Genomic DNA, 23,774 nt, shown 5'->3' on the forward strand with positions numbered 1-23,774 from the left:
TTCTTTGTGCCTGATAGTGTACAATGGGCTGCTGCAATTGGCTTTTTGCATGATTCTTAGAAATTGATTTACAACTTTTCATATGATTTAAAATGGGGTGTTTTCTATTGTAGTGCTAGGAGAATCCAAAGTCCCAAGGACAGTCAAAAAGTAATACTCTTGCCCTTGGTAAAACAGCTTAAAATGAAATTTTTTTTTTTTTAAATCAATATAGAAAGCAACATGGCATTCATGCAAAAACCCAGGAACCTAGTAAATGCCTTCAACTTCTGAGTAACCTGTGTATTGTATTGTTGCTGCTATTTGGAAATGCTGATTGTGCCATTCAAGATACTGTTTGGCCTGATCTGTAGCAGTGGTCAGTACCTCTGTGGAAGGTGAATTTAATCTGAAATGAGGTTCATTCTAAGAGGTGAAGTTGATGGGGGGTGTGAGAGGGAATAACTGCTTCTGTGTAGCTGTAAAATATAGATCAAGATAGGTCAGCCTTCAATATTAACTGATTGATGTCTAGTTCCAGGGATTGTCAGAAGACCAAAATCAGACTGAATAATTTCTTGTACTGCTATTTGAGATAATGTAATACCTGTGTGCCGTTCTTCATATGTACATAATCTTACTTTTGTACTTTGTAATCTGCAAAGACGTGGTAGGGGGACCAGTAAAGGAAAACAAGGTGTTCATCTTCCAGTTGTGTTTTTAGGAACTCCCTGTATCTTGAGAAAGAAACTATGTCACTGTATGAATCATTGAAGGCTGACTGAGCTGTCTTGAGTTCTTTGTGTGCCTTCTGAGGTTGCTGTTCAAGATGAAGTATTTAAATTAACTGCTTGGCTTTGGCTGATTATTACCTTCCTCTCAAACATAATTTACCTTTTTCCTTTCACTGTTGCACAAGCACTGCTTTCAACATCTGTATGTGAATGTAAGTATGTTACACAGCTACTTTGTACACAGGCTAATAGCAAACTTTATGTACCCTCTGCAAGTGTTCTTTATCCTGTTTGGTAATGCTAGCTCCCTTGTGGTGCGGACAGGTCATTTGCTGTTTCAGTTGTATTTATATTGATTTGGGGGGGCAGGGGAAGAGTTTTTGTCTATATAAATACATGGCTTAGGTTTATTTTCTGTACTGGTGGCTTGAAAGGTAGAGATGATGATAGGATACCTCACTGTGAGTGTATGGTGGCCCAAGCTTTGAGAGGAAGAACCGAACATGACAATTACTTAAGCAGCCCCTGAAAGAGGGAGGACATTTTTCACCTCCACTCCAGAACTAGGTTTTAACCAGAAATAGGAAAATAAATCAATGCAAGTGTAGGTGGTTTTTTAAGTGGAACTGCAATTTACCGATGCTGTGTGTTCAGCATGTACTACTTGGTGTTCAATTTATTTTTTTTTTTAGTATATGGCTTCCCTTAGTCATGCAGCAGCAATTTTCAGTGTGTGATTATGCAGTGTGGGAACGTAAGAGGCAAACAATAAATGAGACTTTTAAAAAAAGCATTTGTTCTCTGCCTTATTGGAACACTTGTTGAAATGTATTTATTTTGAAAAATATTTTTAACAGGAAAAGATCTGGAATTTGTTTAAGAAAACACTGGCATGTATAGCCTATATTATTTTTAAAAGGCATTGGAAATAGGGCTTGCATCCTGTGAAGGGAAGAAGTAAAATGCATTGGTGTGAAGGAAATCTTTACATTTAAAATCCAGTTATTAAATCTTACTGCAGATTTTATTCCAATTCTCACAGCACTTACACTGGATTTTTTGAAGATTTAAATACTGTCTATGTGAGTTAAGTCCATATTAATACTGCAGAGGTTCACATTTGCATTGGAAATACTGAGCTCATGAAAGGGTTGACTGGCAGCCCAGCATTAATAGTTAATTTTGGCAAGTGTCATTTTATTTCCCATTTTCTGTTTTGCATAAAGTTAATTGAATATACTGTGACACTTCAGTATTGCTGGTTGCAAGGTTGAAGGGCAATTTTAAACACTTTAAAGAGCTAGTTTCTGCTTCAGAAAATACTCTGGATATATAAAAATGATAAGCTGGGAAAATTTACTCCTGTGGCATTCTTAAGCAGTCCTATCATCCTCTAGGAAATCATATTCAGAGGAAAGAAGCATCATAGCGATGAAGATGGGAAATAAGTTTCTTTTGTGTTGTGGATGAGGGGCCTTGTCTTACATTGTGAAGGAAATCTCGGTGAGGTTTAAGCAAGTCTTCACAGCGGACGTTTGCAGAAAAGCTTAGCTGCCAGGCATTGTGTTCTTGAACAACGGGAGAACAAATTTTACTGATTTTCTCCACTTTTTTCCACTGCTCCATTTTAGATGGATTTTTATGGGACAGACTTTTATAGGTGATTATAGTAGTTTCTGGTCTGGTTTGAAGTACTTGTCAGGGGAATCCATGATTTTCTTTCATGTTAGGGAATTCAAGCGTTTTCTTTTTGGAAAGTTAGGTCATCTCTTCAACCATAGTTATTTCCTCGGTACAATGTGTTTTTGGTAGATTTACATATTTTGTCTAAAGAAAAAGAAAATTCTGTAACATGTAATAATCTCCAGAGTCACTGTTGATCAGAGAACATTTCTAAATATTAGATACACCAGTACCAAAGTCTTGCGATTTTAATATGTAAGTAATGCTTGCAAAGCAGGAGAAAACAGTTAAGTATTGTTTGACTTTTAACATCTGTGGTCAGTACTAGCTATTTGTCAGCAGAAGGAAAAAGAATAAAAGTTGATTTAAATGATAGACAACCTTAACTGAGACAATAGGAGAAATTTATTCAGTGATTATTGTCTGAGTTTTGCATACGTAGGCATTAACTAGACTTACAGAGAAAACATTTTGGTTGCTATCATACAGTTTGATGGTGGTTAACCTGGAGAGTTCTATGATGGTGGAAGTTTCTAGGTAAGATCATAGTACTGATACAGCGCTTGGGGCTTAAAATATTGAGGGGAGGTAAATTTGATTTTTAAAAAAGGAGGGATTGTAAGGGGAGGGGTAGGGAGAAAGGGGCAGGGAAGGCAAGCTTGCTGTAATATTGAGGGTATGTCACAGAACATCAAACCCAGATGTCTTGGTAGGGAATTCTCTCTAGGAAATCTCTGGGATTGGTAAGCACTGCAGGGCTTTGTGGTCATGGTGTTTTGTGCTACTCGGCCATTCTCCAAGGAAAACAATGCATCTGCACACAGAGTGTGTCTTGCAAGTTCTTGGGAGGTATTTAATTCAGGAAAATTAAAGTATTAAAGTATAGTTCTGGGTGAGGGTGAGGAAAGCATTTGGGGTGAGAATGACCAAAAAGTGAAGGAAGTTGAGTAAAATAAAATGGATTAGAGGAATGCAAGGTGTGTGATGTACTGAGTGAATTGGTTGGTAGGATCTTAGCCACAGCAAATAAGAAAACCAGCAGTTCTTTTATCATGAGTGTTAAGGATACAAGTGCAAACTCAGTGCAGAAAGGTTAGGGTTGTAAATCATGAGGTTTTTCAGTGATCTAAGGAAAAGTTATATTGTGAAACAGGACAAATAATGAGAAAACGTGAAAGGTCATCAAGTAAGTAGGGACAAAATGAGGAAACACAAGCTTTAAAAATGTGTGATTAGCAAAGGACATTACAGGTTTCAAAATGACTCCCAAAAATATTAGCACTAAATGCCAGGAAGAGATAGTCAGGTGCAAATCTCCCAGAGAAGGAGAGCTCTCCTGAGATAACCTATTTGTGCTTTATTACCCGCTTTGAAGAATTACAGCATTCAATCAGTGTTAAAGATACCTGAGTGTGGAGAGAAGAAGTAAAATAGAACTAAGCTTTAAGGTTAGATTAAAATAGTCAAAAGAGTCATCTAGAAACTGTTTAGACACGTCAGAGACTTACAAATTATCTTCACAGTGCGTGTTGGCAGGTATGAGGCAACCTGAGCTGAGGGCTTCGCGTGAACTCTGACAGTCAGTGCTGATAAGTTGCTGCTTGCGTGGAAGTGCCTGTGCCACCGTCTACAAAACCACATCCACAAAGGCTTCTGGGTTGTAGCGGGGTGATGTGAGTGGTTCCGGTAGTATATGCGCAGGAATTTGGAAGCTGCCCAAGTTTTGTAAAAGCAAGCAATCTGGAGTCTGCAGTTTCTGAAGGACTGCTTGCTACTTTACTAGCAATTGCTATTTGATAAAAGGATGGACTGTGGGCTGCTGCTGCTGCGTAGCCTTAGCTCTGGCAGCCTGATATGAAGTGAGCTATCAGGTATTTATGACTTAAGGTATATGAGGAAACTCATCCAAGTTACATCGCTACCTGCCTTCTACTAAAGCCAAAGTGGTAGGACCAAAGAGAAGTAAGTTAGAACAATGTGCTGGTATGAACTATATAAACTAGAGAGTTTTAGGAGTAATAGCTTTGAGGATACTTTGTAAAGGATTGAAGGAAAATTTCCGTGTCACTTTTGAAAGCCTCATTGAAAAGGGTACTGTTGCCCAGTGAAAGGTTGTAGGCAATAAACAACTAGCCTGATGCATTGATTTAAAGTACATCTTTACTTCAGCCAGCTGATAGAAAGCATTCCCTTGCTATGCAGACACTGTACAAACCACCATTCAAATGGACAAATGAGAGGAGAAGCATGAACGGTTTGAAGCCTGGTTGTCATGATATGTGAAAAAAGACTGGAAGAGTGAGCTGCCGTTGACAGTGTGCAAGTGTGTAAGATACTGTAGACAGGAAAGGAATAAGGATAAGAAGTAATGGATTTTAAGTGCAGCGAAACAGGCTATTAATAAAGCTTTCTAAAAGTAAGGCTAATTAAACGTTGGAATAGACTGCAGAGGGATGCTACAGAATATCGGTCAAACACAATTTGCACGTAACATTGAAACTGTCATAGCTAATCCTATGCTGAAGCAAAGAGGACGGCTAGTTAAGCTGTTGAGACTTTCCAGCCCTGTTGATTTTCATGATTCAATGCAACAGGATTTTTACATGGGTACAGGTCAGACTTGTATATATTCACATTGTATTATGATCATTGATATTTGAAAATGCTAATGGAAAATGCTTCCTCACTGAGGTTATTTTCAAAGTGTGAACAGCAACCTAGAAAAACTGCTATATGCAGAAATTACCAGTCTCAGTAAAAGTGATAACTCTGGTCTTAAAATATGGCTGCAAATATGTACAGGATAATCCCTAGTCTCAGCACTAGCATAGAGCATTTCTAGTTTCACAACAGCATACTTTGCATGAAAGCGAATTAGTTTTTAATGGACCAAATTTAACGCTCATCTTTATATGCCAATTATTCTAGTCTTTGGCCTGTCGTAGTTTATAGTTAACAAATTTGACTGAATTGAAAAGAAAGCATACCTGGATATCTTCATCAGTTGATGCATCAAATTTTTCTCTTGGTTGTGGTATGGGAGAAAATATGCTCTTGAAACTGCAATACCTTTGGGTAGAAAATGGGATTGCGAAGAAATTAAAAGTCCTGGTAATATAACTTAACACAAACATTTTGTGTTGTACTTAAGGACATTTTTTACATTCAAGATTAAATAGCTGTTGCTCTACAAATCACTAAGTGAGAAGTAAATTATATTGAGTGTAGACTGAAGGGTACCTATTAGTACACTTATCACTGGGGTAACTAAAATTTATTTTGTGACCAGTAAATACTTTATTAAACAATGACTTTCAATAAATCACATGACATAACTTTCTTCCACAAGTAAGTGAGAAGTTTTATCAGAATAATGACATCTTCGTTTGTCCCTCTTCTCTCTTGTCTGGTACTGTCTGAAGCCAATGGCTTCAAAGCGATGTGGATGTTAAATGTTTAAAAGTGAGAACAGAAATGTTTTTGCAGGATCTGGTGGAATCCATCACTTACTAACTTAAATATCCTTTCCCCCTTTTTCACTTGGAGTGATTTTCCATGCCAAAGTGCCATCCATGACAATACTGGTAATAATACCTCATTACATTAATAATCAGATTATTTAAGTTTGTAGGTATGAAGGTAGGAAATAGGAAGAATGTGTTTCATAGAAATAATACTGTATCAATAGTTTCTACATCAATAAGGTTGATTTACCTTTTGAAAAGAAAATATTGGAGCAGTGCCACTGAGATTGTTCCAAGTGCTATCAGAAATAAAATCACAAAAATAAAGTAATCTTTCCCTTGACCTGAAACATCCAAGAGAGAGAAATATCTTAGCATGCCAAAAAAACTACCTTTGTGACTGTCAGTAATGAATGCAAATTTCCCCTGATTATCTGAAGACTTCAACTTGACTTCTTACAGAACCTTGTAAAAAAGTTCAGGTACACGTGACGCATTTTAAACATTTAAAATGTAGAGAATTAAAAAAAAAAAAACCAGAAAAGGAGAAAAAGAAACAGAGTCAGAGAACGAATAACAGAGCAAAAGTGGCGGAACTGTAACAAGAGCATTGAGGAAAGGGTAAAAAGGAAGATGCAGAAGGAAGGAGATGATATTCATGGCAAAAACTTAAAGAACTGAAAGGCAGCCTCAGCACTTCAGACCGAAGACAAGACTGGGTCTATCTCAGCCTGTTCCTGTAGCCCTGGCATCTGAGTGACTGCTGCCTTCAGAATCCCACCTAATCAAAGCCTCCCTTTGGTATCAGCCTCCCTTGCCATAGTATTGGAGCTTCTCCTCCACATGAATAATTTCCACCCAGTTCCTTCCATGTCTTTAGGTAAGAATGAAGATTTTAGTTGTATCTGTGAGTGTGAGGGAGCAAGGGAGGCAAACATGGTAATACTGAAAAAAAAAATAATCTGTATTAAAATAAGATTTCACAGTCTTACCAAACTCGATGGGTTCGCTCCATTCCCCCCAGTTTGAGCTTACGGAACAGTATTTTCCACGTGCTCTGATTTTCAGAATGTATTTTTTTTTCTCATTGTAATTTTGGAATTCGTAGCTGTCAATTCTTACCTAAAATCAAAGCAATCAGACTGTGCATTTCACCCCATAGGAAAATACTAATAAAATTTGGGGTTTAATTTCCTGATACAGTTTCTATAAAAAACTAATTTGTATGATTTTGTAGGTGTGTAGTAGTTAAATGTTCTTCTCCCCAAATTTAAAACCATGATAAATTAGTTCATCCTGCCACCAAACTTTTCTGGATTTTGAACTTCATTGGGTCTTTAATTTATTTTATTATGCTTTAAGGACACTTTTTTCCCTGTCCTTGTTTATGGATCCTAAAAAAACCCAGAAGGACAGAAAGGTGAAACTGGGGAAGTACCCTGTAAACTCACCTTACAACCTTTACAGGGATTAACCATGCAAATATTCCCTGGGTGGTGTCTGTCTTCGCTAAACAGACTTAATGTCTGTGAGACAATCCGATAACAGAACTCTATCATCTGGCCTCATGACACTATACAAAGTCTGGAATCTGCCAGGCCTAAGATGCTTCCAGGGCTGAGGGGACCCCTCATCCGTCAGGGGAAGACTGGCAGCGTGTATTAACTTCCACGGGTTTTGAAGATCTCGGCGATCCCTCTGTCTAGCTATCCTGAACTACAGTGGTGTTTTTCCACCAACAGATATGAGAAAGGGAATGTTTCCAATTTTTATTAAGCAAAATGTCACATCTGTCTTAAGCAAAATCTGTTTGTGCAATAAATGGAAAGTATGAAGATTTGTGAAATGCATGGAAAAGCCTGCTTAGTCTAAGCTACCCCATCCAAAAGGGATGTATTAAGTTTAGACATAAAGATACCACAGGAACATGTTTTTCTAAATTCTCATCGCTATATTGATACCAAAACTATAGTTCTAGAAGTAAGTATATTTTATATAATGGTATTTATATGCTTAAGTGGGCAAAAGCACAAATTTGTATATGACAAGAATACTTACTTCTTCAGAATGATCATCCTTTTTCGCTTCTTTGGGGTCATCCTGCAAACCAAAGAAAAAATCTTCATTTTTATTACTTTCTTGTCACACAGTCAAATACTTCTCCCTCTTTTGTTCTCATTTTCTTCCTTATAAAAATTGTAAGTAATTTTAAACTGAAAAATCAATTGGATATTGTGCTCCAGTAATATCCCAGAATATAGCACTTTATTCAGGGTTTTGGCTTCCTCCATTTCATTTCAGAAAAGGAGGGAAACATGAATTATTTATCAGTGGCTGTGAGAAGGTGTATTTGGCTCTAAGGGTGTATTTACACTGTACATTCTCATCCAGCAGAAGTATATCCAAATTACGCAAGCAATCAAATTATCCTCCAAACACAGCAGATCTGGAAGCTGTGATTTCACAATGGTTTGATAACATGGAGCAGAAAATTGATGTGAACAGCAAATTTACCCTCCTTCCAGTCAAAGTCTCTGTTAGATGTCTGAGTGATCCATACTCAGGGTCTTTCCACAAAGTACTCTGAAGAGCTACTTACACATCCCATACAGTCAAAATTTAATTAACTAGAATCAAACATTGACCTGGATCAAAGAACCTGAAAATTTTGAAAAAAAGGATATGTTCAAAAATGAGTGAAGAAAATCAACAGCAGTGATTTTTAGCAAGGATCCCAGAAAACATTGAAAAGCTGAGGTCCTGGAAACATCTGTCACATGTAATGTCAGAAGGATAGCTGGCATTATGGAAAAGTCAGAAAGATGTTATTGGAAAGAACGTCTCATTTCAGAAAATACACCCGCTGTGTATGTTGTATTATAAAGTAGACCAGTATTTCTCCATTACTCATCATCAGCTGAGCTCTTTCAACTTTTAGGACATGATGGAAGTCACCAGCCTATGCTGTGAATCGGGAGGGTGCAAATGAGTTACTTCAGGTGTGCAGTGTCATTTTAGCTGCCTTACCGCTGATGGTCCCCCCTGAAAAGTGTGAGTTATATCTGCTATCTCCATGTGGGTACCTCTGGGACCTTCACTACCTGTAGCACCTTACGGGGAATGAGACGCCTACTGCTCAGCTGCACAAAGCCCTGGATGTGCATTGACTGTTACAAGATATCTGTGCTCCTTTGCTGATGCCTATATTAAGGTGTCTCAGTCTGCGAGATGAATTTCACACCCAAATGTAGGAATCTGCTGAACTCCACTCATTCCGTCTGCGGTGCGGGAAGAAGAAATAATGTGTATTTCTTTAAAAGAAATGTTTTGATAATATTGCTTTAGTCATATGTTGTAACCTATATCTTCAGGTAAAACATTCTAAGTATTTCACACAAGATCTTGCTGTCAAATCATTCTAGCCAGCTGGAAAGCTATGTGTACTGCAACTGCTCCTTGAAATAGCTGCCAAGGCAGATACTATTAATGCACGCAAGAATCCAAACAGCCTGCAAGCTGCAGGCCTTGTTTTGAATGAATTGATGAGTTTTAATGCTGTATTGCTTTATTGTGGTTGTATATTTATGTTTAACCCTTAGCTGATCTTTCGTGTAATGGTCTTGTGTTACAAATGCCTGAGGAATTGCCACTGCAGTAAGCTTCTGAGCTGTGGCTGGGGTTAGGTAGGGAGCACTAATCTGTCACGGCACAGACATCATCCACGTGTGGAAATCATGTAAAGGTAAAGCAGGTATCCCAGGGATGGGGAGGAAGAGTGCTATTTCTTGCCTCCTTGTCAAACTCCTGGGCTCAAAGAGTTTTGCTGCCCTTTGTCCTTGGGGAGGTTAAAATTGGGTCTTTTAGGCACTGGGATTTGTGGAGGAGGATTTGACGCCTCAGCACCTCTGCTCCGTCGTACGTGGTGGAAACGAGACATACCTCAGCTGAGGTAAAGCACGTACTCTGTGCTGTCCTGCACTTTTCCTGCGGTCACTCTGGTAAGTTGGCAGTGCTCTGCCTATAGCGTAGGAGAAATCCCAGCTCACTTTTGGTACATACATGTTTACGTCTGAGAGAGACGTTTTAGATTCCTCTGCTCCAGCCAACGGGAAGAAAGAAGCACTTTAGGGACATGATTTTTCTGTCACCTGCCTTGGAAGGAGATGGTAACACCACACCTGACTGCAGAGATGTCTCCCCTGGGCCCGTGCGAACTTTCCCCTGAGTTGCTGGTATCTAATTTTTCAGAAGAGTGGCTTCTGTTTCAGCGCTGGTTTCAAACCAGAGGTTTTGGCGGACACTGTGTGGACCGGCGGGGGTCCACGGGTTAGCTCAGCCAGGCTCCGGGGAAGGACGGCGCCGGAGGGAAGGCTGCCAAAGGGCGACAGAGGTGGTGGAGGAGAGGTATGGGGGCTGAGGGGGGCAAAACAGTCCCACGTGTTGAAATGGAGGGGCTGAAGCCACCTGTAAAAAATGTATTTTTCCCTTCCTGGGAAGCAGGAGGAGGGTGAGGGGCCCTGGCCTGGGCTGGAGGCTGGCACTAAGGCAGCGCCCTGGTTGCAGATCGCAGGCTGCCATCACCCAGTCGTCTCCCGCGAGATGTGCTTATGCAAGGAAAGCATCTCGGGAGCTTTCCCAGCCTTTGGACAGAGACCCTTCGTGACATTTCCCTGCTCTCGTCTGCTTTTCTGCTTTGCGCCTCTGATCAGGTTGAAGTAAGGTTGTGAGCGGTGGGATGCGAGACCAGCAGAGCAGGAGCAGGAGGACAGCACAGCTTATGAAAGAGAAGTTAATAAATAAAGGAAACAGAAGTTTGCATGTTATAGATATGCATGTACATAGGTACGGTGCCAAATACAAACAAAAAAATTGTTTTTACCTTATTTCGTATGCTTATTTGATACTGGAAACAGTCTGTGTCTTTCATATGACTTGTAAGGGGTGGTTGCCATGTAATTATGCAACCCACTGAATCTCTAGTGCAATTGACAGTGACATTTAATGGAGGAGTAAGTATTTCTGGAAGAAATGAAATAATTAATGGTCAGTAATCAGCTACAACTCGTGTTCATAGCAAAATACATGTGAAGTTGAGGCAACGGATGTACAACTGTGTGCTAAGGTTGTTAACAAATGTTATCTGCAAACAGGAGTAAAATACAGTAGCAAAAGTTGGGAATGTATCACTTTAGTTGTTGGACATCTGAAGTAACCGAAGTTCATGTAAAAAATGTATGAAGGATTTTCTGTAATTCAGTAGTACAATCAGCAGAGTGCCATTTTCTTCTACATCTAAATTTCACATTGGCAATGCAAGTCTCCATAGGAATAAACATGGAAGTTTTCGTTTGTGTGGTATTATTCATGTCAAGTCATCTGAATTTGAGTGCCTACAATAGAGTTGGCTAGGGGTGACCTAAGTGTCTACCACTCTAGTCAGCAAAGACCTCATCAGTAGTGCCCAGGATGTCTGCAAAGCTCTTTGGCGCACCGCGGAGCAGGCGTACTCGACTGAATCGCTGTGGGCTTTACAGCCTGCACCAGCTGCAGGCAGGAGTCAGCCTCACGCTGCGGACACCGGCAGGACCCTGGTCTCTCACAGGTCCTGGGCCACGTCTGTGTGAGAGACTGGAAGAGTTAATGTCTCAAACCTTGTGGTGGGGCAAGTTCTGCTTAAAGACAAACCCTGCAGAGCAAGGAACCCAGGTGAAGAGCCCATCAGCTCAGACATCAGCAACAGGAGGGGGAGGGCGTGCTGGAGGGTGCGCAGCTCCCTGGTCTGATCAGCTGTTCTGATACAAAGATCCAACAACGGCCGTGTCTGCAGGGAAGGAGAAGTGACTCCACAAACGACCCCCAAGCCCAAAGGCTCACAAACTGCTCATTAGCCTGATGAGTTCAGGTGCCCACCCGAAGGAGGGGCAAGGATGATAAAAGGACGCAGACCGAAGCCCCGGGTGCGCAAGCCCACCGGGACTGGACCCCTTGGCTGACTGCACCAACGCTGGACCCAGGACCAGCGAAATCTTTCTCTCTTCCTTTTTCTCTCTCTGTCTTCTTCTCTCTTTCCTTTTCCACAATCCCTACACCTCATCCGTTTCAAGACATAAACCGTTGACCAAGTCTGAGACTAAGAGTGGATCCAGCCGCCCCTAGACCCTTCTCTGAGGAGGAGTCTGGAAAGCGAGGGGGTCTGCTCCGAACCTCCTGACTCAACGGGAGGGATCTCCTTATTCCCTGAATTGATGTATATGGTTACACGGGTTACAGAAGTAGTCTTATGCCAATTCCTGTTGTGAGAAACCCTGCCACCTACTACCACTCGTCCCCAGTTCCGTTTGCTTCTGTCATGAATAGAATCTTTAACTGATCTTTTGGTGTCATTTCACCTTAATTTAGCACGAGGGAATTTCGAATTAAATGCGACTCCTTGGTCTGTCCAGTCTGGGTCGTGACAATCTGCAAGCCTTGTGGATGCCTGAAGTGTCTGAGGTTGTCTCAAATGGCACTAGAGGCATGTTTTTAGGCAACTGAATTCTGTCCCAGATCTCTGTTGGAGCTTAAACACCTAGCTCACACATAGGTACCCACGTATTTAACTAATGCAGGCTTAATTTGCAAGTTGAACCCTCCCTCTGGTTTTAGGAGCTCTTGTGGCTCTCAGAGAGGCGTGGAATTAAGGGATGGCAAAATGAGCCCATCAGAAAGGGGGCCTTGAAAGTCTAACCGTTGCCTTTCATCATCTGGATTCCATGGATATGTTCACACCACTTCTCTGAGCAGTTATTTCAAGCTGCCTCTGCCTTTGCTTGTTTTAGTTAGCTGACAGAATATAGTTCCAAAAATTATCGGGAGTGAAGTCTGTCCTGCAGTGCAGGATCCTGCAATGGCTACAGGCTTTGTTTTATTCTTCTTTTCTCTTTGAGGAAAATTCCTTGCTTCTTTATTTTATAAAATAAAAATGTTCACTTACCAATTTTATACAGTTGAATGTACTCATCATAGAGCTGGATCAGGGCATCTTTGCTAGACCCACTCACCAGGAAGTAAGCTTTTTCAGGCTCTATCCTCACATTTTGGAACATACATCCTGTGTTTCTGCCATTTTCATCTTTAATGTAGAGCTCACATTCCATTGCATCGTCATATGTGTTTCTAGCAAGGTAATTTAGTTAAATGTGGTCAGTGTGATGTGTCGAGTGAGAATTCAGACTTCCCTGGACTCAAGTGGACCTACTTACCTCGAGTTCTGCCAGTAGAGAAAATATTGGGTATCTCCTGGAGCATCCCTGCCTGGCTGCCAAGTGCAGTTCATGAGGGAGATGTTATAAATCACACAGGAGAAGTTTTCGATGGCTGACCCATTCATGCCTGCAAACGCAGGAATATCTGTGATGAGGAAAAATTGTGTGACTGCTCCAAGCTGGAGGATCTTGGCACATGCTGAGATATGTTAGACACCTGCAACTCCAGCTGGTTATTGCTTGGGTTAGGAATGACAGCTGAGAGAGAAAGCTAGACTCTCACCCTATTTTGACTGCCTCTGAACAGTGAAACCTGGGAGTGAGCAGAACATTCACACAGGTAAAGGAAGGCACATTGCCTTATAACACCATCCTTGGTGCTACAGAGAGAAGAATTTGTCCTTTTGCAATTAATGCCCAGGAATCTACTCCTGAAGTGTTGACACACAGCATTTTAAAAGCTGAGATTTTTAAAAGTAAGGTTGGGCTTTTTTCTGCCCTCCAGTCAAACAGGCTCCTAGCTAGATCTTTCCACCCTGATGGGGGCAAAAGTGACTTGATCTCTTCCTTTTCTGGAGCACACTGAAGTGGGAACCTTGTTTCTTTGGAAGGTCCCTCGGGGCTGGGCTGGGCAGGCATGCTCAGCCTCCTTCTCTCTTCTCCTTCAGCCAATTTTCAGTGCCCCAACTTCGGCGAAAGGATGAAGGCTTCCTTCGCTATTGCCTCCAGCCCCCTCCAGCACCCAGTATTGAGGGCACGCCAGGGCCAGATTTGGAGATTGCTACCTTCAGTTTGCCCCTGGCTGCTTAGCATCGGCATTTCTTTTCCTCTCCTCCTCCCATTTTATGGGTTTCACTGATCCCCAGACTGTGCCTTTAGCTAGCGCTGTGGTCTGGCTCTTGACAAACTCAGCAAGAGCCCAGCAGAAAAGCATTTAATAAAGAAATGGGCGCTAACATCTTAATTTGTGACAGCCAGAACAGTTATTTGAATCCACCCTTAAACCACTGTAATTTAGTGGCATTTCGGAGCCCTAGTATGAAAGAGAATAATGCAATTACTGATACATTTGTAGTAATGCAGCTCTTGCAGAATTGTGGAAACATTCATTGCAGAGCAAATAACTTTAGCAGATCTGAAAAAAAATATTTTTAATAGAAAATAAAGTGGTTACCTACTGTGTAAGGGATTGTTTTCTAAGGAAAATTGATTGTTTACCTTTAAAAGATTGCAAATGGAGAAAACCTTACCCAGACCATAGACATTACCTCCAGGGATAAAAGTGCAGTGTTTTGAGATGTTTGTGTCTGGCACTTCAATGATAAAGGATACCCCTTTGTGCAGGGGCATGTAGAGTTGCACTGGAAACCTGCATAGTGAACTATTCACCTGAAAGAGAAGATGTTAATGTTTTATTTCTCTGTTTTTCCTCTGCTGGTGTTAGATGATGCTGGCCATGGAAGTGCAACTTAGAAACTCAATTTGTAGGGCCAAAATCTTGCATGTATATGTATGTGTTTTAGGCTCAAGAGCTAACTCTCTCCTTTACCATTTGAGGGTGGTGTAGAATGGAGCTGAGTGATCAAAAGCATGACTACGCAAAAAGCTTTGCAGCTCAGGAGTTGGATGCTACACTAGAGTGCAACTATTAGAGAAGGCTAATAGTACCTCAGTGGCATAACAGAAGATAGTTAATAAATAGGGGAACCACAACAGAATTTAATCAAAGGATTAAGCAAAACAGAAGTCCTCGTCTGACCTCCCCAGGGGTCAAAAAGGTGTCTATGGCATTATAATCTTCAATAAAGATGTGATGTGGTTTTGTAATAAGTATTTCTATTTAAGACATCTGCTTTGCTAGGATAAATAAGCCATCTCTATCTCTCTTTCTGTCAAGCTTCCTACTTTTCTCTTTGGCTAATGTGGGCTTATAACATAACCTGTGCTACAGGCATGATCCATTTTACTGGGAAACAAGTGAAGAACTTGAGATAATGAAAATCAGTGGCAGTGTTTAGGGAATTAATTTTTTTATTTGAAGGGTCTCTTGCTCTGTCTCTCTAAATTTTCTAGGAGTCTCACAGCCCCTTTTTTCAGCAGCTACATCTCTGTTCATGAATCAGTGTAGGCACAGTTCAGGCTATTGCCCCTTTTCCACTTTGGTGCTGGAACTTCAGTTCCGTGGTATGCATGGGATGCTCCTCCTGCAGCAAATGCACCCTGGCATTCGTGACAGCTTTCCACAGCCCCTGGCAGATCAAGCTGTAGACTGCAAACAATCACTGATCAGATTTTACCTGCAGCTGATTCATTTTTTTCAAAGTAAGTGAAGTCGATAAAAGGTAAAGAAAAAGGCGCAATTATTTTCAATTCAATTATTTTCTCAATGAATAGCAGGTTTACCTCTTCCGGTACACTTCTCGTGACGCTGTTCCTGATGACACATTTGTACTTAGAGAAATTCTTGCTGCTCTCCCAGGACAGTTCCATTTTTCTCCAATTCATTTTTACGTTTGTAATAGGTGATTCTTGTTCCTCTGCTGAAAACGTACAGAATAAGCTCAGTAAGGATATGCTATTGTTTTTGTTGAATGCAGAGGATAGTATCTGTCAGGCTTAAGATGACAATTGCCAGATTAATTGAAAATATCTCTGATAAATGAAGAATTAAACACTGTTTCTCAGACTGTATCTACAAAAATATACTTACACCCCATACACTGGATGTCAGCATGCAGAGGATGAAATAGCACCACACACCACCAAATCACGCAAAGAAGTCCAAGAGTATCAAACATCTTTTATTCTCTGGAAAGAGACAATGAAGCCTTCAGGGGAAAAAAATAAATAAAAAAAAGAAAAATTATGCTAAAGTGTACTTTGGTTTCTGCAAAGCTTCATTTTTTTCATGGGAATAGTCAAAGATGATGTCTAATTCATCTCTAGCAAATATTATTTAGAAAAGCCAAGCAGAGGGTGTGCTTCAAGATGTCTGGCTGGCACCTCTTCTTTCAAAGAACTGAATAGGCTCACTCTTGTCTATTACAGTGCAGCAGTTTGAGATAGAGAGGCCACAGACTCTCATTAAGATACCTGCACTCACTTTATTTGGTGCAGAGACCATGATTTAGGATTACTGTTGTCCCACATAACTATCCTAACCATACCATCAGAAAGTCAGGTTTTGTTGCTCTCTGATCCTATGAACATCACTGCGGATTTTCCTACTCAGTGCTCCAGCTTCTGCTGCAAAGTGAGCTTTTAGACTGGCTTTCAACCATCTGTTAAAGGCACCCGTTGGGAAATGGATGGTTTGGCTTTCAGTTGTGTCAGGGTGTGGATGACTCACTCCTCCGTGAGTTCCCTGTTAAAGCCAGCATCACCACCAGGCTTGTTCAGAGCCTGTACCTGCTCCTGCCAGCATGTCTTAAGAGTGCATGGAAACCATCGATGAGATCTGAACTGTTCTCCTGGTTTCGGCTGGGATAGCGTTAATTTTCTTTCTAGTAGCTGGTATAGGGTTATGTCTTGGATTCAGTATGTGAAGAATGTTGATAACACACTGATGTTTTCAGTTGTTGCTAAGTAGTGTTTAGACTAAGTCAAGGATTTTTCAGCTTCTCATGCCCAGCCAGCAAGAAGGCTGGAGGGGCACAAGAAGTTGGGAGGGGACACAGCCAGGACAGCTGACCCAAACTGGCCAACAGGGGTATTCCATACCATGTGATGTCATGCCCAGTATACAAACTGGGAGGAGTGGGGCTGGGAAGTATCGCTGCTCAGGAACTAACTGGGCATTGGTCAGCGAGTGGTGAGCAATTGCATTGTGCATCACTTGTTTTGTATTTTCCAATTCTTTTATTAGTATTGTCATTTTATTATTGTTATTATTACCAGTATTAGTTTCTTCCTTTCTGTTCTATGAAACTGTTCTTATCTCAACCCATGAGTTTTACCTTTTTCCTTCTGATTCTCTCCCCCATCCCGCTAGACGGGGGGAAGCAAGCAAGCTGCTGCATGGTGCTTAGTTGCTGGCTGGGGTTAAACCACAATGACTGTCTAAGTAAAACAGGAAGAGAAAGGTCTCAATCTCCATCAGGTTTTAGCAGGAATTAAATGTTGACCTGCTTACCTTTTTTTGACTATGGCAAATCTACAGTCTTGCTTCAAAGTCTTTTGGGGTTGATTTCAAGACTTCATGTAGTAAGGGCTTAATAGCCTTAAAATAATGTTTAGAGCAATGCCCTGAATCACTTCTCAGTCTGTTCCTGGAGGCAAAGATCAAAGCTGACAGCAGACATACAGTTTGTTTTGTGTATATTATCTATCAATTTCAGTGCTCTTTTCTATCACTTCTTTTCTTTTATGACCACAGATCAGCAAAGAACAGCTTTCCATTCCAAAAAGTACCTTAGGAGCTGGAATTCTGATGGGCCTTTCCAAAGGCCATTTGGCACTGGATAGCCCTGGATTCAGCTGCTTTTCTGTTGTCCTGAATATCCCAAATAGCAGCATTTATCATAAACTTGATGACACTTCTGTCAGTTCCTGACTAACGAGAATGAATTTTTCATTTTTATATGTGATCCTTCACTTCTTACCTCTTTTCATGGAGAACTGAATGTAGTAAGGAATCCTAGTTGCTAGGTGTAGTTTACTGTATCTCACTATTAAATTAAATAGTTTTTTCTACACTTCCTTTGTTATTATTTGTTTTGGGTCCAGATATTGTTGAATCTTACTGTGGATGTTATTAAACTTTGAAGATCTCTTTTTTGTAATCAAAATATGATGCTAGCTCGTAGAACTATGTCATAATCATTTTAAACTAACGTAACTACAGTGATACACAATTGAACTTGGGCTACAAAATATACTTGAGAGGCTAGGAAAAAATGCTGAACCTGCTTAGAGCTATTTTAGAGAATGTGACTATCAAGTCTTCATGTACGGTTCATTTGAATGAATATTTACATAACTACAAACAGTATACACCTTCATTCTTGGTATTTCTGGTTGTCTGCACCTACAACTTTGATTCTGTAAGTTGTCAGTATTTTCTAGAACCTACTTCTGTCTTTGTGTGTCTTTCAGTCCAATTTCCCAAAATGACATGGTATGTGCTAGTGATCCTTTTCAATGAAGAATGCTATAAAAGACATTTTTCAGTGTTTCTTTCCCCTCTTGACTTGCCTCCATAATGTCTTGATAATGGAACAGACTTATTAGCATACCTGCACATATCCTGTGTGGGATGAATTTTGGTATTAAGACATCTAAAAGTATCTACAAGTAAGTACTTACATAAGCACAAGTTGTTTAAGCTCCCATTATAGTCAATAGAGATCTGTGTGAACTCCATTCACTGCTTCTGCTACACATAAATAATTTCTCACTATTTGCTTTAAAGCCTTGGACTATTGCTATATAGAAGTCTTATTAACTTTTTTAGTATCTTCTGTTTTCCTCTACTGAGTTTCTTTGATTTGGAAGTCTTTTTCTTAAAGGCACTTTTTTAAGCAGCAACCAAATCTTACACTTGGTTAAATTTCTTTTGCCTACTTTTTTCTTTTCTTGTCTCTCGCAGAGCGTGTGAGTATTGCCTCTGGTGAAGCAGTGGTAGACCACGTGTAGGAGGCTATGCGTCCCCTTCCAGGCTGTGTGAGTGCAGGAGAGGGTTGGCATTGCTGCCTGGTTCAACGAGGTAATTCATGGCTGTACGTTCTTGTGTTGTCCTTCTCTAGCTTAAGAAACACTTGGTTCTGGCTGGGCTGGAGTTAACTTTCCCCAGAGCAGCCCATATAGTGCTGTGCTTTGTATTTGTAGCTAGAACGGTGTTGATAACGCAGCGGTGTTTGGGCTGTTGCTAAGCGGTGCTCGCACAGCATCAAGGCTGTCTCTCCAACCCCGTCCCACCCACCCCACCAGCGAGCAGGCTGGGGGGGCACAAGGAGTTGGGAGGGGACACAGCCGGGACAGCTGACCCCAACTGACCCAAGGGACATGCCAGACCATAGGACGTCATGATCAGCAGATAAAGCCGGGAGAAAGCAGGAGGGGTGTGGGAGGAGGCGTTCATTATCAAGGCATTTGTCTTCTGAAGCAACCGCTGTGTGTCCTGAGGCCCCCCTTCTCTGGGAGTGGCTGGATGCCACCTGCCCATGGGAAGAAGAGAACAGGGAAAAACGGGATTGAGAGGGAGGCTTGGTGGGCACTTGGTGGCCAGCCAAGGTCAAACCACCACAGTATTTTTTCCCTGTTTGCTATCACAAATGGCTCTCCACTTGTTAAACTAGATTGACTCTGTTCTTAGAGGTTTACATCCCTCACCTCAGAATAGTCTACTTTAAATTTATGCTTGTTGCAGCATCAGAAACCGAGGAGTCAGATGTTACAGATCACTGTAGGAACTTTAAATTCTAAGGAAGCGTGAGCCCTGCAAAGGGCGACTCCACATTCATTTCTGTGGTGTGGAGGTCTGAGCAGAGCTAGTCAAACAGTGGCATCAGTTCTTGTCAAACATATCTGTATCTTAGGTACCACTTTCCTTTTCTCATGGGAAGTTAAAACTCCTTGTAAGAGATTTCTCTATTCCCAACATTTGTTTTTCTGTTTTTTTCTACATGAGGAAGCAATACTGGTTAATGTTTTTTATTTGTTTTAGTATTTCCTAGTAGCGTAACTTCCTAGTAGCAATTCTCTTGATTGCAGGCATTTCTAAGGTTAATTCTAAGACAGTGAGGTAAATTCTTACAAATGCAGGAAAAAGAGAAACATGATAATGTTTTGTTACATGTCTGTCCTTCTATATTAATTTCATGGTCCTTTCAGAGTGCTGATTCCAGACTGACTCCATTTGTAGTGAAAGTAAAAACCTAGCCAGACCCTCCAAGGAAGCTGTAGTCTTGAATATTTCCAGGAGGCGCCTCACATTTTGTGGAAATTGGCTTCATGTGACCCATCCATCGTGGTCTCCAGGACACTATGTCAGGGTTGCAACAGAGACAGACTCTTCACTGTAGCCTGATTATTCTCTGCTTATCTCTTGCAGCATCAATTTTTTCTTTGTAAATCATCATGCTACAGCGAGGATGTGGCCACAGCTGCTGGGAGGTGATACTGAAGAATCTTAAGTACAAACAGTATGGAGGACTGGTTGTAAAATGCTATGTGAGATATTGCTCTCAATAGTTATTTCCACTTTCCCATGCTCTCACTGATCTCTCCAGTAATGCACATAGGAACCTCGAGATCTCCTGTCCTCCTAGTCTGCCCCTTTTCATATAACTATATTTTTCTCCATTTTGTGCCATCTGTTCAGTCACTCGTAACGTTTTCTCCTTTCTTTCCTCATCCTACGTTCCTTTTTAGGCATTTGTTTTCCTATTCTCTGGCAACTGTGTGCTCACCTTTCCTTTATAGTCTTTGCTTTATTCTTCTTGTCATCTCCCTCTGTCTGCTCTCATGACTTCACTGCTTTCAAAATCTCCCTCAGGTTTCCTACACATAACAGCAGCCCCATACTGCAAGCACTGTTCACGTTTTCTCATGGAAACCCTTGTCTGGAGCACTGCCGAAGGAGTCGTCTGCAGCCCTGCCAGTTTAGAGGAGCGTGCTTGCTGGCACCTTTGCCTCCAGGCTCTGGACGTGACATGGGGCTTGCTGTGGGAATAGCAGGGCCTGTAAGCGTTCGCTTTCCTCATAAGAAATGATGATTTCCATTGACCACAGCACTAAGGGGGTTTGCTTCCCAAAGGATTCGTGTTTCACAGTTGACTGAATTTTAAAATAAATTACACACAAAAGGGTTAGTGTTGGGTCATGCCTGTGTTCTCTCTATCGCCCCAGCTGAATGTACCAACACAGACCCAGGTTCCCTGGCTTTTCTCTGGCCTGCAGGCAGAATAAGAGATATAGGAGCTGACCGACCCATACCTTCTGCCTGGTGGCCAAGCAAGTGGCTCCAGCACCACATCTGTAGGAGCTTTCTGCCTCCAGGACCTCCACCCTCTCCCAGACTGGTCGTTTGCAGACAGGTGTGGTAAAACTCCTCTGCTCTGAACAGACCTCTGTTTTGAAGGTGTCAGAAGGAACATGCATTTATGTCAAGCCAGTTGAGAGTGTTATTTGGAGGATCAGACCAGAAGAAACATATAAATTCTTGGGTAAGTGGTATTTCCTCATATTTCATTAATATAGGAGGTAATATAGAATCCATTAGGATGAAAACACCCATCCTTAACTCTATGCTTCTTTCTGCTTTGCTTCTTTCCTCTTTCTCCCCTGTCCAACCTCACAAGTGTCTTGACCTCTCAGCATGGGACTACACTGCTACAGAGGGGAGGGTCCCAGAGGGGACCCAAGCACCCAGTTTCCACACTTCTCAGTTCTTAGCTCAGTCCCTAGCTATCTTCTCCAAGACAGGTTTGCTATAAACCTAATCTACCTAAGCTATATGAATACGAGCCAGCCAGTGATACTTGGCCTTGGAGTTTTCTTTTATTTAGAGCTATGTGCATAGCCTGTATGTTGAATTTTTTCAGTAGCAAAATCTTATCAAGGCAACATTGCTAAACTTACTATCTAATGTTACCAGTTGTATGATGTGTCTTACTCAGCAGTAGTGATCATATCCCTGGTAAGTTGGATGCTAGCAAACGTGAGTCTGTCTGGTCTTTCGTAGCAAGGCATGGTCAAACTCAGTCTGCTCTAGAAGGATTTTAGTATCAATGTGTCAGAAGGAAAACACAGTCACATTTAAAAGCTGTGGTATGTCTATAGTGGTTTTTACAGAAAGTATCCATTAAATACTGACTTAAGCACCTTCAGTTCTTACCTTCTTAGTCTGTACAGTGTATTGTCTTTGCTCTTAAACTGTGAGTGCAGGATGATACCATAAAATGTCACCTAAGACCAAGGTTCCTTGGTTCTAATTCCCATCTTTGCCAGTGACTTTATTTCTTGAGTGGCTCTGGGAAAGTTACTCCTGCTCATGACATACTTCCAGGAATGAAAATATGAATTTTGCTCATAGGGTGATGTGAGGGTAAACTGATGCTTATACATTGTGGACATATGGGGAGTACCATACACTTGCTAAGCATATGAGGAGACATACAAATAGGAATAAAAACCTTACAATGCATACCAGACAATGAAATATCACTCTCAAATTGCTGTCTAAATGCAACTTTCCCAGGTTTAGTTCAGTCTTTAGATCAGTATTTTGATTTCTGTAGATGACAGAAAGCTGGGAGAAGTGGTTGATATACCACTGTTCTGCTTCAGAGGGACCTGGACAGGCTGAAGAAATGGGCTGACAAGGACCTCATGAAATTCAGCAAAGGGAAGTGCTGAGTCCTGCACCTGGGGAGCGACAACCCCTGGCACCAGCACAGGCTGAGGACAACCTGCTGGAAAGCAGCTTTGCAGAGAAGGCACTGAGCGTTCTGGTGGACAAGCAGCTGATGATGAGCCACCAGTGTGTCCTTGCAGAAAAGAAGGCCCAAGGCACCCTGGGCTGCACTGAGCAGAAGGTTGCCAGCAGATGGAGGGAGGTGATCCTTCCCCTCTGCTCAGCACCGGTGAAGCCAGACCTGGAGTGCTGGGTCTAGTTCTGGGACTCCCAGTACAAGAGAGACAGAGAGCTACTGGAGAGAGTCCAGCGAGGAAACAAAAAGATGATAAGGGCTCTGACATATGAGAAGAGGCTGAGGAAGCTGGGACTGTCCAGCCTGGAGAGGTGAAGGCTCGGGAAGATCTCATCCACGTGTATAAACACCCCACTGTGGGGAGTAGGGAAGACAGAGCCAGACTCTGCTCAGTGGTGCCCAGTGACCAGACAAGGGGCAGCGGGCAAAAACTGAAATAATGGAAATTCAATTTAAACCCAGAAGACACTTTTTTACCGTGAGGGTATTCAACCACTAGAACAGGTTTTCCAGGGAGGTTGTGGAGTCTCCAACGTTGCAGATACTGACTGGGCAAAACCCTGAGCCACCTGCTGTAGGTGACCCTGCTCTGAGCAAGGGGTGGGACAGGACAATCTCAGGAAATGCCTTCCAGCCTCAACCATCCCAAGATTCTGTGATTTACTTTTTTTTCAAGAAATAGAAATCGACATATTTCTAGTTAGATTAATTTATAGAAAGGGTACAGAAAACAGCATTTCTTTCAGTTATTGCAAAATAGATGTCAGATAACAAATGTCAAATAGCGCAACAGACATTGTAGACATTTCGTAGCCTTCCTTCAATCTTTCAGAAAGCTTTAGAAATTTTATATATACACAGATTTACATTTTTAATCAAATAGGCTAAAGCATCACCAAAATTTTGCCTAGACTTTCTTAAACAGAAAGCTAATCCAGATTTTGTACATGTGCTAGTATAACTATACCTAACTTAATCCTTGTTAAACATTTGTATTCTGCACAAAATCTTCTGCGGCACAAGAAAAAATAATAGACAGCAATAAGAGACATACCTCTTCTTGAAAACCCCGTCTTCCTTTATCTTGTTTGATTTTGGATCACAGTGGCAAGGACACTTGAACCTGTAGTTGTGGTCATGCAAGCATCAGTAAGTGTTTTGCTTTGCCAGTTAAAGTTTTTTACTGCATGCAGCTGTTAAGTGGCAAATGCTGCAAGTCAGAAAGCGACTCAGTTTATC

General features: G+C 41.4%; 1 protein-coding gene across 2 annotated transcripts; it reads right to left on the reverse strand.

The window, feature by feature from the left end:
- Positions 1–1,506: 1,506 nt before the first annotated feature.
- LOC104325312 (granulocyte-macrophage colony-stimulating factor receptor subunit alpha) lies at positions 1,507–23,774 on the reverse strand. Of its 2 annotated transcripts, XM_069770507.1 has the most exons (12): positions 23,590–23,774; positions 15,815–15,932; positions 15,508–15,644; positions 14,373–14,493; positions 13,102–13,231; positions 12,834–13,015; positions 10,740–10,879; positions 7,919–7,960; positions 6,853–6,982; positions 6,111–6,204; positions 5,384–5,465; positions 1,507–2,540 (listed from the first exon to the last, which is right to left on the reverse strand). In XM_069770507.1, exons 2-12 carry the CDS (start codon positions 15,900–15,902, stop codon positions 2,472–2,474), a joined length of 1,215 nt encoding a protein of 404 aa, XP_069626608.1. In that variant the 5' UTR covers positions 15,903–15,932; positions 23,590–23,774; the 3' UTR covers positions 1,507–2,471. The 2 variants fall into 2 exon arrangements, with proteins under 2 accessions (XP_069626608.1, XP_009928201.1); XM_009929899.2 differs by lacking the exon at positions 23,590–23,774 and having other exon boundaries at positions 15,815–16,522.

Source organism: Haliaeetus albicilla, chromosome 25 (genome assembly GCF_947461875.1).
Source record: "Haliaeetus albicilla chromosome 25, bHalAlb1.1, whole genome shotgun sequence".
NCBI classification, from domain to species: domain Eukaryota; kingdom Metazoa; phylum Chordata; class Aves; order Accipitriformes; family Accipitridae; genus Haliaeetus; species Haliaeetus albicilla.

Excerpts from the sequence above, each read along its gene's own strand:
- LOC104325312 (XM_069770507.1), bottom strand. The coding sequence starts at position 15,902 with ATGTTTGATACTCTTGGACTTCTTTGCGTGATTTGGTGGTGTGTGGTG. Across the intron at positions 15,645-15,814 it reads TGACATCCAGTGTATGGGGT|CAGAGGAACAAGAATCACCT; the intron begins GTAAGTATATTT and ends GTACGTTTTCAG. Across the intron at positions 14,494-15,507 it reads CGAGAAGTGTACCGGAAGAG|GTGAATAGTTCACTATGCAG; the intron begins GTAAACCTGCTA and ends CTTCTCTTTCAG.